The sequence below is a fragment of the Monodelphis domestica genome, chromosome 5 (assembly GCF_027887165.1).
Source record: "Monodelphis domestica isolate mMonDom1 chromosome 5, mMonDom1.pri, whole genome shotgun sequence".
Classification (NCBI taxonomy): domain Eukaryota; kingdom Metazoa; phylum Chordata; class Mammalia; order Didelphimorphia; family Didelphidae; genus Monodelphis; species Monodelphis domestica.
In genome coordinates, this window is record NC_077231.1 from 317,474,656 (window position 1) to 317,489,613 (window position 14,958).

At 42.7% G+C, this 14,958-nt stretch overlaps 1 protein-coding gene across 20 annotated transcripts in view; it reads right to left on the reverse strand.

Annotated features, from left to right (window-relative positions):
* The window catches only part of HDAC9 (histone deacetylase 9), a 777,497-nt gene that overhangs the window by 443,785 nt on the left and 318,754 nt on the right, over positions 1-14,958 (reverse strand). For all 20 annotated transcript variants that reach the window (XM_056800543.1, XM_007505411.3, XM_056800542.1 and 17 more), the window contains one exon: positions 1,892-2,014. In XM_056800543.1, coding sequence (XP_056656521.1) covers positions 1,892-2,014 — 123 coding nt within the window. The remainder of the gene's footprint in view (positions 1-1,891; positions 2,015-14,958) is intronic.

The window sequence follows — 14,958 nt, forward strand, 5'->3', positions numbered from 1 at the left end:
GCCCAAGGAAGTTTATTATTGGGAAAACCTATGATTCTGCAAAATCCTATCTGCATGGGGTCTCTACCTGACCATCATCCATTGTGACTCTAGTTGTGGAAGTGGAGGAATGAACTCCCAAACCTCCATTTAAGGAGGGAGCTCAACCTCTTCTCATTTCTCAATTGGCTACGCTCATCTGGGACTTCTCTGGTGTTTCTACTCTACCCCAGTGATGGGTATATAATTTGGGAAGCTGCCCCTCTCCATTTTCTTCCCTTTTTATTTCTTTTTGTGCTCTGTCTTCCCCCATTAGATGGTAAGCTACTTGAGAGCAGGAACTATCTTTTTTTATTTTTTTTTCCTGAGTGTTGGATCATAGCAGGTGCTTAAGAAATATTTATTGTCAGATTAGTTTCTTTAACGATATGCAACTTAATTCTTATTAAAGGAGAAGGTGGTTCAAAGTTGACAGGATCACCATCTTGCATTTGTTACTAGTACCAGGTATAAAATGCCTGAATGTAATATTTGATCAATTCTCTGTGTATCTGGACAGTTTGATTTTATCTGTACATGTAACATAACTGATGTGGAATCATCCTCTGATTTTCATTTTCACATGGCTTGCCTGTAGTCCCAGAGTTGGGATGTATCAGAGGAGAGTCTGAAATCTACATCCACAGGTGGCCTCCAAGGGACACACCTTCCATTTTTCAGATACCAGTGATGTCATCAATTTGGGGGGTTTCTCCACTGACACAGATAACCACCCTTTTATAATTTAGTAGGGTTGCTATGGCCAAAGATGACTCTCTTCTGGTTCTGGACAAAGAAACCATTACTGAGCATATACTTGAAGCTTTTCCAGTATGGTAGAACTTGTGAGAGTTTGTATGCCATTGGTAACTCCATCAAAGCCCTGAGTCATCCCCACGAATTATCAAAAAAAGGCATTAATGGAGACTATGGCCTTGTTGTACATAATCACTGCCAAAGGTGTCACTGCTGAGAAAACCACTCTTAAAGTTGGCCAAGTGTCCACCTTCAAACAGACTTGCATAAAGTACTATCAAAGGAATTTGTGAATCTACAGTGTCCCCCAAAACATATCTTCTTTGATAGCATTCAAGCCACTCATTTTAACACATGAAATCAGGTGAGCCCCGTTCTTTTACAAACAATACTCGGCTTATTTTGGCATGCTCTTTTGCAGTGCAAAGAATGACAACCTAAGGGGGACTGAGCTGGACAATGGGTGACCATATGATGCTCTAAGAAATGATGCAGGGGCTGGGTTCAGAGAAGTCTATGAAGGCTGGTATGAACTGATGCAGAGTAAAGTGAGCAGAACCAGGAGAACAATTGATATAATAACAGTTTGGATAAAGATAATCAATTCTGAAAGTCTTTGAAACTCCAATCAATGTAAAAGCCTAGCAAGATTCTAGAAGATTTATGATTCAACAACAACCTCCACACCTCCTAACAGGGAGAGGTGAGGGACTCAAGAGACGGCTGATACGTGATTCTAGACATGGCTACAACAGCGATTTGTTTTGCTTGACTATACATGTTTGTAACAGGAGATTTTGTTTTTCTTTCTTTTGCCATGGAGGAAAAGGAAGAAGAAAGGAAGAAAAGGTGGTGGAGCTTTGTAGAAAAATGTAATTAAAAAAAGTTATAACCACCTGATACTTCATGATCATTTACCACATTCTTGTTTTATTAAAATTAGAACCAAGTTAAGCTTCTTTGTTGGACTGTGCTAAAGAAGGAAAGTGATGGCCAATCCTCAGTGTTTATGCTCAAATGGTCACATCCTAGCAATAATTACACAGATCCTCAAGAGACAAAATGAAAACCCAGCCCATTAATCTGGTCAAGAGGGCTGCTCTGACAGACTACTTACACTGAGCTGTGATGGCACGGCGGGGAGACCCAGAGTTATGTTGGGCAAAGACGGGGATGGATAGAGACTTAAAAGATTCATAGACTCTTCATGAATCAGGAGACGCTGCTGTGAAACCATTTGCTAGGAAAAAAATGAGAAAAATAGGAAAATGTCAAATGAAGACATAATTATAGGCATAAAGTGTCAGATTTCAAGAAGTTATGACATCTTAAATGACTTGGGTTAAACAATGTTAAGCATTCATAAAAATAATTGGCATATTTACAATGAAGAATTTTGAAACCAAAATGACATGACGTTTCAGAGACACCAAATCTCTAGCAGGGTTTTTTATTCATTCATTCCTCCAGTTGGCCCATAAGTCCCTCACAATCTGTCTCCAGCCTACTTTCCACAAAATACCTCACATTGCTCCTAACACAATCTATTTCAGCTGGTCCCATACATGGCATTCCATTTCTTATCTCTGCCTTTTTGGCTAAGCTGTCTCCCCTTTCTAGAACATCCTCCCTCCTCCTCAGTTCTCCCTCTTGGAATTCCTGGCTCCACTTGAGTCGCAAATTGGGTGTCACCTTCTCTGCTTCTTCATCTGTGCAGATTCTACAGTTAATACTTTTACCTCTTTCTGAAATTCCTGTCCATTGACTTTATTTATATTTTGGTGCTCTGAATCTGTATATATTTTGCCTATCTAACACTAGTAGTAGTCATAGTAGTAGTAGTAGTAGTAGAAGTCGTAGTAGTAGTAGTCGTCGTCGTCGTGGTAGTAGTAGTAGTAGTTGCTAACATTTTTATGGTGCTTGAAAGTTTGTAGAACACTATACAGATGTGTTCTCTTTTGATCCTCACAACTGTCCTGGGAAGTGGGTGCTATTATCACTCCCATTTTACAATTGAGGAAACTGAGGCTGAGAAGTTATACAACTTGCCCAGGGTCACACAGCATATATATATGTCCACATCTGGATTAGAGCTCAGGTCTTTCTGACTCCAGGTTCATCTCTCACTGCATCAGCTTGCCTTGCCCCTTCCCCCTTCCTCAAGTAGTCTGTAAATTATTTGAGGGAAAGAACTGCTTTTGCTTTATTTCTGATTCCTCTGCACATATTTGACAAATGACCCCAGAACAACATTCTGCATAGCCCTGAAGTTACCAGGTCCAGGCCAGAAAGAGGATGGAGCTTCTAAAGTGCCCAAGTCAACATGAACGCTCCACTTTGAAAGCAGACGTTCTCGAGCTCCAGAAGGGTTCTGCTCCATGCTGCCTTTCCCTTTACCTCCCAGACCCAATCACTCATGATGTCTGTGTGGCACTTGAAGATGAGAAGGGCTGTCAGAGATATTTTCCCATGTAAGCCATCCAACAATGCTGGAGGGAGGCGCTGTCTCCACTTTTCCCAAAGAGCTGCCTCAATCTCACTAGGGTCAAGTGACTGTCCATAGGATCGTGCTCATCAGTGTTAGTTGTGGAGTTTAAACATGGGTATTTCTTGTGTCTCCCGACTCTAGTGGCCTTTACACTCCAGCATCTTCCACCTTAAGATGAGGCCCCAAATGATGGACGCTGGGATATTTGGCCCTCAGGATTATGAATGGATGAAAACCCAACATTGACTGAGGGTTCTCTATGTGCCGGGCAATGCGCACAATGTGGGGGATACCAATAGGAAAAGCCATTCCAGTCCATCGAGGAGTTTACGCCTCAGTGGGGGAAGACAACTTCATCAGGGAGTGGAGGTCCAGGAAGTCACAGGGATGGGAACTGAAGTCCAAGAGAAATGTGTTGGCAATTCCAGACACACAGAAGCCTCTTAATAAATATTGATGGATTAATTTATAAAAGTTTTTTTTTTAAAGAAATGATAGCATTGTTTTCATTTGTGTTCCCAGAAAAAGACATAGAAACTATGGTTGTGGGAGCAGATAAGAAATACATCAACACAGCAAGAAAATGGTTGGAATGCATCCTGCTGACAAAATATGGGGACAGTCGTTAATCAAAAGCCTCGGGACCAGGGCAGGACCCGGAGTCCAACGCTGGGTCAAAGGCCGATGGAGTCCAACAGAGAGGAGGGACATGGCCACTGGGACCTCTGTGGAAAATGGCAAAGGTTGGGAAAGGAAAGGAACCTGGCAATTCCAGAGTTTGGCTTCAAATTCCATAGTGAGGGGCCACCTATCCAGGCTTGCTCTGTTCATAGAATCATGAGAGCGTCAGCAACAATCGAAAACATTTCTCTCCTGTGCTGGAAAGCTTAGGAAGCCCTTTACATAGATTGGGTCCCTGGTGCTTCACCACAAATCAGGGAGGCAACAGATCCCCTGAACACATGAGCCCTTCAAACCCATAGCCACACAGCTGAAGAATTTGAACCCTGGTCTCTGATTCTCTTGTTCGTGACTCTCTCCATCATTCTTCAGTGCTTTTATAAAAAGGCTGATTCACTCTAAGTATGGTTCAAATACTTGTACAGAGATTCAAAAGGATATACACACTTTTGTTTGAAATTCTATAGACCAATTGTGAAGAAGATTATTCTTTTAGAGTAAGTACATACACACACACACACACACACACACACACACACACACACACACACAAGTATTCAGAAATCCCCGTGCCCCGAGAGAGACTTCCATCGAAAGCCCATGTAGTACAGGGCTGATTATAACAAAATGCTTTTTGAAACCATTGCTCAGAGTCCTATTTTCCCACATGGGGCACAATATGGTTCCTTGAATTACATTTTCTGTTTAATTCTTGCTTCCCTCCCAGAACTTTTACACAATGAGAGTTACAAAGGTCTGACTCAACTTGGGAACTGTGGCATGATATCGTCCTCTGGGGACCCACATCCCTGAAAGAGAATCCTCCATGTAACCATACGGCGCAGCGACTGCTTTCTTCCCAAACAAAAAGCATATGGGACTTCGATAATGGACCACCTTCAAGAGGGCGGCCGTACACACCGGCTCGGCCTAAAGTAAATATAATAACTTGTCAAGCATGTTGTGGGGAGCTGTAGATTTTCCCCTGGACAAACCTGGGATATCAATTAACTGGGGGAAGGGTCTCACGTTAGCACAGTGCGAGCCCAGAATGTCACCGAAGACTGATGCTGCTCCCAACACAGGATGTTATTCCAAAACATAACCTTGCTCATACAGTTTGTTTGCAGATGAGACCTTGCCTTGACACAATAACCACGAACGGTCCCTCTTGGCATCTTGGAGGTCCTTAACGACCGTGAGGATTTTCTCTTTCAGGACAGCTTATCCTCTTCAAATGAAAAGCAAAGACGGGCTTCGACTGGCACAAAACAGTCAATATTCTTTGGTGCCAACGGCAACACCATCATTAACTTTACAATAGTCTGATGACACCGCAGCATTTGACAGGCTCAAACTTTTAACAGTGTGTCTAGAAAATGCTGTGCCCTTATGTGTGTGGGAATGGAGATAGTGCTTCTGAAGGCATCTGGAAGTAAGTGCCCACACTGATGGTTAGGACCAGCCCATTGCCTTTCTCTCTATTTCTTTCCCAGAAAAAAAAAACTCATTTTTGTCAGGAATTAATTCCTCAAAACTGTCAAGTCAGGTGCCAAATACACACGAGCAAGAGAGATGAAGAGATGAGTGGAAAAAGAAAAGTTACTTCCTTAACTGTAAATCTGGCAACATTTTTTTTTAATGCAACTCAGTGAAGAACATTGATTGTCTTCATTAGGGAAAACAGATATTTCCTTCATCTTATTCATAGGACAGCCCTACTACCCTTGGGAGAGAAAGGTGGCATGGACAGTGGCAACAGGGTCCCAAATGTTGGGAGTATCTATAAAACTTAACTCCAAAATGAATCCTTCCTGTCCCCCACAATCCCTTGTCCTTAGAGAGTTTCTGCTGTTCCCATGGGGTCATGTTGTGCAATATTGGAATTCTACAAGTATAAAATGAAACCAATTGTCTCTTCTTTTCCATGATCCCGGTGGCCTTTGGTAAGTCACTTAAGCTGTCTGTTTCCTAATTTGTTCAATGAGATGACTGGGCTAAATGGTCCTTAAGTCCCCCTGCCTGTCAAAACCTCTTATAGCAAATACAAATACAGCAAAACAGCTCCACTTTGACTAACTGGGCAGGTAGAATGGAGACTGCGAGGAGCCGTTGAAGTGTCTGAGAATGCTTTACTACAAAATATTTCTCATAAAGTCTTCCCAAGTGAGAGCCTGCTGGGCTTTCCTTACAAACAGACACAGAGGAGTAACTACCATCATGGAGCAAAAGGGCTTCAGGTCTCGGGGTGGCATCGATCGCCTTGGAGGACAGGATGCCAGCTTCTTGCCAAGGCTTCCTTCATCCTCAGATCTCTTGCCTTGAAACACAGTCCTATATTGTGCTGTTTATAATCGACACAGCACAGGCATTTAACTTGATGTTTCTAGTTCCCCTTTAGGCAGGCCTGTCCTATTGCAAAGTGTCATTAAGGCTCTGAGTAATCCTGGGCTCTCAAATTCAATCCAAGTACTAACAAGCAGGACAAGTGATGGTCCATATGGCTAGGACTGGAGGACCAGGTGCTGCCCAAAGTGATTTTCCATAAGATCAGCCCCCACCATCGTGTCCCCTAGTCCCTCAACAACAGTAGCTCCCTATTACCTCTAGGATAAAATATAAACTCCACTGTTAAGCTCTTTCAGCCTCCCTGGTCGTTCTCCCCCTTTACACATCCCCCAAAAGTTCACTCAAACTTGTCTTCTCTCTGCTCCTTGCATATGACCCTCTATTGCTCATCTCCATACAATAGTTCTGCCTGTCCTCCATGTCTGAAAAGCATTTGCTTCTCTTCTCTTCCTCAGAGTCCTTCTCTTCCTTCGTGAGATCTCTCCATGGAGCCTTTCTCTGATTGCCCCACTTGTACGCAGACTACATCACCGTTAACGACTCCATGCTTATTTTTATTTGTATTTCTTCACTCAGGTTTTCTTCTGTATAGAGTCCTTCAGGTACCTGAGGTCTTCCCTGTTGGAATGAAAGCTCCTCATGAGGAATGATCCTTTCTCACCCAACGTTTTCCATTCCCAGTGCTGAGTATAATTCTGGCACATGTGCAGTCACTGATTGGCTGACTCATTGGATTACATTTGAAAAGAAAGGCTCATAGGAAGATGGAATGTGGAGGCTATGACAATTCTTAGAGATGCTGAAAGAGTCATTTTCTGGCTTTTTATTTCACTTTCCTCATATGCAAAATGAGTGGTGGGGGAGAGAATTGATGTTGGCCAAGAGGCTTATCTATGTGTTAGTGTGTGTCCTGGACAACTTTTGGAGGCTGAGGAAGCCCTCACACTCCTTTATGAAATAATTTCTATTTTCTACTTTCATGATTGACAGAACTGCTAAAATTCAATAAGATGTTAGTGAAAATAAAGCTGTATTTTCCTCCATTCGAGTTGATAGACTATCTGGAATCCCCAATGGATTATGGACTTCAGGTTAAGGAACACCCCCCACACCTTATAGAACACATGATGTGCCCTTTTAGGTGAGTTATGCAGAGCACATATATTCACAGTTTCTTGTCTCCTTCCAATCCAACCTGTAGAGGCTCGGGGAGCCTTCCTCTCTCTAGGAATGACAATGGGGTCGCTTCTATATACTTAGAAGGAGCTTTCTGGATAGCAGAGGATCCAGAACATAATACTGATATAAAGTAAAAGTTCCAGACTCAGAAGCAGTAGAAACAAAATACAGTAAAGAGGCAACTCTAAGGGATTGGGTGATCCATCAGCTAAGAAACAACGTTCACACCAAGAAGTGAACTAAGTGGAGAAGCAACCAGAGGGAAAAGTGACTGCCAGGGACATGAATCTGAAGGCATCTCCTCATGTGGTTTCACTTTGGTTTGGCTTTAACCTCTGAGCCTTCATATGTTTGCACTCTATTTGGTTCAGGGATGAGGACTTCAGATGGAAGAGCTCAGTCACAGGCTGGAGATTTCTCACTTCTGTCTTTGTTATGCTTTCTCAGAATAGTTATTATCAAGTGGTTTGTTGATATCAAGAGAGCACACCTGATGGGGGCTCAGGGGTTCTATTACTATAAACCCTAACTCTCAGGATTAGCCCTAAAATCCTGAAGAAGCCAGTAGCCAACTAAGCTCTGAGGAACCAGTACACCAATTGGAATGTGGGTGAAAATAGTAACTCTGAGAGTGTTCGGATTCATAAAGAGGAGAGAGGAATTGAAATTACAGGCCTCTGAAGGTTAGAATAGCCAAGGTCTACCGCTTTTTCCTCACTCTTGCTCTTATGCTACACAGCTAATTAACTAGGGATCTTAATATTCTTAGAATTATGTTTATTTTCTTAGACATACACATATTTCCTGATAAGAGCATCTCTAAGGCAAAAAGCAGAATGGGGGGAAAAAAAAAGATGAGCAATACATAGCTATGAAGCCCACAGCCGAAACCTTGCTAGTGGGTGTGTATTTCACTACAAAACAAGAGGTTGGGAGACCAGTTTCAATTAGAAATGCTAAAATTTCCCTCTGAATAAAGGAATAATCACATTTTCTGAATGTAGGTAAATGATACTGCCAAAACCTTCCTAGGGAAATGGTGAACTTACAAAGGAGAAGAGGCAGAAGGAGGAAACTGAAATTAAAACTGCCTATATTTTTATGGAATGTTGATTTGACATGCAGAACAGATACATTCACACATAGAGTGGTTGAACCTTCACTGGTCAAAAAGTCAGGAGTCCATGTTCTTAGTATAAAGTAGCATTGGTGAAACTTTTAGAGACCAGATGCCCAAACTTAGACTTTTACTCTGCATGTGAGCTTTTCCCTTACCTCAGACAGGGGAGGGAAGAAGTGCTCCCTTTGGGCTGCTGGGCAGAGGGGTTGGTGATGTGAGAAATGCCCTCAGGTGTGCATAGAGAAGGGAAGGGAGCAGCCCCATCCAGCCTGTGTGCCATAGGTTTGCCAACATGGCTCTAGGCTCCGCCACTGATTTGTTCTGTGACCTTAGGTGATCCACAGCAATCTTATGTTATCATAAAATAAGAGGTGTGCACCATGTTGTTCACCCTTTCAACTCTGCCTGCCTATACATCTGTAAGCCCTAGAATTTGAGGAAAGAAGTTCTTGATTCTCGTTTCAACTTTCTTTGGTCTATAAGAAGTCACTAATATTCAAATGAGTTCATCTGTTTCCCATAGCCTTGACTACCATGGCCATTTCACTTGCCTATTGGAGACTCTGTTTCCTCCATTGTCCTATGAGGATAACCACAATTTTGATGAAGCTCACTGCAGCTTTTCTCCTAAGCCTCACTCAGACAACTTTGGAAACAATTAAAATCTCCGTTTATTTAAAAAGATTGTCAGGATCAATATAATCTCATTTCTTGTACAATTCTCCCAATATTGAAAAATACACATGACATATCACAGTTGAGGCCCCAAACTACTTGGTACTATCTGAGCCTTTAAAGAATCAGCATTTCATTAACAATATTGTTTTCTAAGGGTGACTCGTGCTATTCTTGGCAAATGGTTCTTGTATCATGGCAACCTTCATCTCCTCCTTCCCAACCAACCTCCCCCCAACCCCCCAACAGTGTTCTATTTGCTGTCACCTCAGCCACGGCTGGCTCTCCACCTACTCAAGAAGGAACACAGCACTTACTGCAAATGCCACAACAGTGATTATGTAACAATGGGAAAATGAGTCAGGCAAGATCAGGATATAACAAGTGACGTTCACGGTGATTCTAGAATGCCGAACCTTGTTATTAGAGACTTTTGTACTTGTACATCTGCTATAGGAAAATATGATTAAATAAAAAGCAGTTGAGGGTCAGCAGCTGATGTTCAACTAGAAATAAACCAGCTGTTTGGCTACTGTTAAAATAAATACCGACTGAAATGCAACCCCAAATTCCTGAATTGTAGTGGTGATATTCATGGAGAAATGTCAGAGCCCCCAGGCCCCCAGCTTCCACAAGACAGGAGGCAGAGAGGTAAAGATGCCTGTGGCCGCCACTGGAAATGGATAGCCTGAGGTGTCGGCAAGGACCGAATCAACCGCAGAAGTCATTCAGGGCTTGAATCCCAAGTGTTTGGGTAGCGAAGGAAGTAACGCCAATGACATGCAGACAAAGATGCTCTCCGGGATACCAAGGCAGGAGAAAGCCTGGCTCAGCAAAGGCTACCAGTAGGCTGCCCATTTTCTCTCTGCTTTTCTCTTTGCTTTCTTGGGAGACAGTCAACAAATCACCAACTATCTCTCCCTAGCCTAGATCTAAATAGTGTTAAACATCTTCCTTAGACATTCCATCCAAACTTCTGTTGACTTTGTTCTCATGATGTCAATGTTCTGAAAAGAGTGGTTCTTTTTTATTTTATTAAACCCTCGCCTTCCATCTTAAAATCAAAATTGTGTACTGGTTCCAAAGGAGAAGAGTGGGAAGGGTTAGGCAATGGGGGTCAAATGACTTGCCCAGGGTCACATGGCTAAAAAAGTACCTTAATTCCAGATTTGAACCCAGGACCTCCATTCTCTAGACTTGGCTCTCAATCCACTGAGCCACCTAGCTGTCCTGAGTGGTTCTTTTTCAAAAGATAAATTGCCACTCATGTCTCATAGTCCACATTCAATTTCCAAATTCTTGGTAGAAAAATGGGAAAGCTAATCCATCCAGTTGATAAAGTGTAAGGACCATGATGATTAAAAATTAATGGATTCAATCTGATTAAATGGAAATTGAATTTATTGAATTGCTATTTCTTGCTTGGCACTATTCAGGACTCTGGGGATACAGAGATCAACTTAATTCAGTCCAACTCAAGGAGGTTTTTAAGTATCTCTTATGTTTAAGTCTCTCTGCTAGGCATTGGTGACACAAGACAAAACAAAAACACCCCTTTCCCTCAAGGAGTTCACCCTCTGTTTAGATAGAACTATTTACTCAGACAAACAATGGTAAGACTCCAAGACCGCTAAAAACCAGAGAAAGAATTTGAGTTGCCTGCCTACCACCTAGATGTTGGAAGCAAGAAGTCCTAAGTCAAATTCCACTTTGGACACTTTTTGGCTGTGTGGTCCTGAGTCAGTCACTTTAACCTATGTCTGTCTCAATTTCTGCATCCATGCCTAAATGCCAGAAGATGGGAGGGAGGCAAAAATGAAAGGATGTTTGTTAACGATATGGAGTGAGAGTTGCACAGGACACGATGGAAGGAGCAGACATATACAGAGTGGGTCAGAGTGGGGGAAGGTATTGAGGTGGTTGGGAGCAAGAGTTGCAGATAGAGATCTGTGCCTTGGTGGTCAGGAGGCTCCATATCAATGGTTTGGGGAATGTGAAAGGGGCAAGAATTTGATAACCATTAGGAATAAGCACTCGTCAAGAATCTGGCTGGGAGGAGCCCCAAAGACTATAAGGTTCTCGGTCTCAGTGGTCTCCGCTGAGCTCCCAATGGAGCAGGCAAGCAGTTGGATGGAGGGATGTTGCCGAAGCATCTAAAAATACATCCTCAAATGGGCTGAGACAATCCAGGCTGGCCACATGAGCTGCACTCTGAATGTACTGATCCCTGGGAAGCAGCATCGCACCCAACACAGAGCAATGCTATCAAACATGGTAGCCTCTTGTGGTCATCACGCCCAATGCTGGGTATATTCCCTTCATTCACTGCCCCCTCCTTCACAGAGATGAAAAGGTGGTAGATGAATGGATTCTGCTTAACAGGCTTGGTTTGAACTCTCTATTTTCTTCTCATTCATCCCAGCTGACTTATGTGGCCGTCCTTGGCTAAAGGCAACAAGGTAAAACGCACATGTTAGCCATCAGGGCTACATGTCTTGTTCTGGGCCACTGAGAGGCTCCTAATCAGTGCAGAGGTCCCAGCACCTGGCCTCTTGGATCACAGTTCACACACACAATTAATTCATTATAAGGGGACGCCAAGCTTGTGACTGAACCAGTCACCCCAGCTTGGGGGTGAAAGTCCTGTCAGTGACCTGGAGAAATACCTCCCCCAAGTGAAACACGGCTAAATCACATTTCCTTCTGCTATTTTCCAGGCCTGAAAGGCAGTAATTAGCAGCTCTGTGGCCCATCCACAGTGATTTCTCCGGCCATTAGGGAGCGATGACCAACCAGCCCAGGTGTTTATGGGGACAGGTTTTAATGCATTTCATCTGCGATTCACCTACACGGGCAAACATGAGGAAGGAAACTAGGCCTTCCAGAGAAGGGCCATCATCCCCTGTCAAAGACACATCTCTGGTTGGGAGGCATGTAGATGACACACGACCTGCAATCCAGTCCTCTGTCCAAACAATGGGGATGTGCCATGGAGGCAAAATTCTGAAATACCAAACTGAGCTCTGAAAGTCAAACTAAGCCCATCACACTCTCCAGAGGGCACAGATCCATGGAGAGGGCCATTCATTGTACTTCTGGGAAATAAGAGCTTTGGCAAGTCCCTGGAGGCTCCTCACCAACTCTTCCCAACTTCCTACATGCCATCGGCGATCTACATTTTAGTCGACATTTAAGCCTTAAACACAGAAATCTCTTTTTGCTTGTTTGCAGCAACCACTTTGTTTTCTCTTTGTTCTCCATGGGCAAGAGCAGAAGATAGAAAAAGATTAAATGAGACAAATGAAGAAGATAATTTTTAAGAATAATAAAATGAAGTTAAAATGGAGTAAACATATAAATAAACAAAAAAACTAAATTCAACAGCAACAGAAATCAAGTATTTTTGTTGATTTAAATTGTAAAAGGAGGCAAGCAAAGTGGTCAGTCAGGCCTGGAGATGGGAAGTCATGAGTTCAAATCTGATCTCAAATATTTCCTAGTTGTGCGACCCTGGACAAGTCACTTAAATTCTACTGTCTGCCCCTTACTACTCTTTTGCCTTGGAACCTATTTCTAAGAAGGAAGGTAGAAGTTTTTAAAACTAAAGAAAAATAAAAAACAAACTGAACAATAAAAATAGCAAAACTGACAAAGGGAAAAGATTGCCTATCCTATAGATTCCCTGTTCCCCTTTAGCACAATTCTTTTCCCCCTACGATGGTCCCTGCCAATCAGTTAGGTTGATGTCGGTCCACGTGTCTATCGACGGACATGAACACTGAAGAGAAAAAGTCACATCCATGATGATTCAGGCAGTAGAGTTTGAGGAGAAAGCTCACTTTTTCTGAGAGAGGGAAAGCTGGACAGATGACCGAGTACCCTAAAGAGTGACTCGAATCATAAAGGAGTACAAAGATCACCACAGAGCACACAGCAATACTGGCAGAGGTGCAAAATTGAATTCAAGTCTTCTTGTGACTCGCTTTCCATCTTCCACCCAGACAGCAAAGTTGGATGGGATTCTGGGTGCCATCAGCTGATGATGCACACACACATGCACACACCCCTTCATTTTCACCCCCAGAGAATGTGAGCCCCAGTAGGTAGCTCCTGCCTCATCATGCAATGAATATCCCATAAGTGCTCCATAGAAACTTGTTGATTGATTGATGTTAGAGACCATCTAGTTCATCTAACTCATTTTTAATTAAGGGGCCTGAGAGGTGAATGACTTGGCCAAGGCCACAGTGAATGTATGGTAGGATCAGGACTCAAATTCTGAGTTCCCCTCACTCCCTTTGTGCACTAGCCCTGAAGAGACCTGGAAATGGCTGAGATGACACCCGAAATAATCTTAAATATGGATGGAAAGCAAATTTTAAATAACCCCTCAATGCTCCTTCCTGGTTGAGTCTCACTATAATCAATCTTTCAGACCAGAAACAATCAATTCCTGAAAGTCCACATAACTAGCTCCAAATAATGTAGTTTCTGGGAAAAAATTAAAATGGTCCCAAGATCAAATGAATTTGCTAATGAGAGGATACAATAGTGAGAAAAGGACATTAACCTTGGAGCTGGGAGACCTGGGATCTAATCCTGGACTGGCCCTGTAATGACCTTAGGCGAGTCTTTCACCCTTTTGCACCTAGCAGGTAAATAGCACAAGGCAGCCTGCCCTGGTGAGGTCAGAGATCTGGGTTTGAATTCAATCTCTATACTTCATCAGTGAGATGATCATAAGCAAAACACAGAATTCTCAAAATTTCGATCTCTCTGACTCCATTATGGGTACGACATTTCCACTCCACTTCCAGGGTATCCTAATAAAGCTTTGCAAATTCAAAGCAAAAATACAAGAGCTAAAGTGGATATGAGGCACTTGACCATTTCCAAAGCCCTTTGCACATACTATCAAATTTGACTCTCACAACAAACCTTGGAAGTGGCACTATCATCATCATCATCATCATCATCATCATCATCATCATCATCACCACCACCACCACCATCCTCATTTCACTGATGAGGCAACCAGAAGTTAAGTGATTTAAGTGTTTTCAGATCTAAGTGTCTAAAGCAGAATTTGAACTCAGATCATCCTGCTTCCATTTCTGGCACCACTTAGCTATCGCATAAACGAGTGACAACAATGACAATTCTATACTGACAGCTGTGATAACTGGGGTTCCAAGAATTTAAGTGAAAGGACTCGACTACAATCCGACGTGCCTCCCACATTATTCCTTGTTACGACAAAATCACAAATGTGTATAAATATTATGAAAGCCTAGTCAAAGAAAGAGGCGCCTTTTTATTTGAAGATCAAGCACCACTCTATAATAATCACATTTACACAGCACTAGAAGATTGTAATATAGTTTATAAATATTGATCTGATCTGATCCTCACAATGAGTCTGGGACATAGGGACCATTATAATCCCCATGTTCCAGAAAAGGAAACTGAGGTAGACTGCCCAGTGCCATTCTCCTAGTAAGTGCCTGAGCCTGGATTTGAATTCAGTTCTTCCCGATCCCAGAAGCAGAGTGCTATTCACTCCACCACCTGGGTACCCCCTACTATTCTTCAGAGTAAGCCACAAAATACTGGTATTGAAATGAACAGGCTACAAGACAAATAGACAACTGTGTCTGGAGTTGGGAAAACTGGGTTCCACTCTTGATGACGT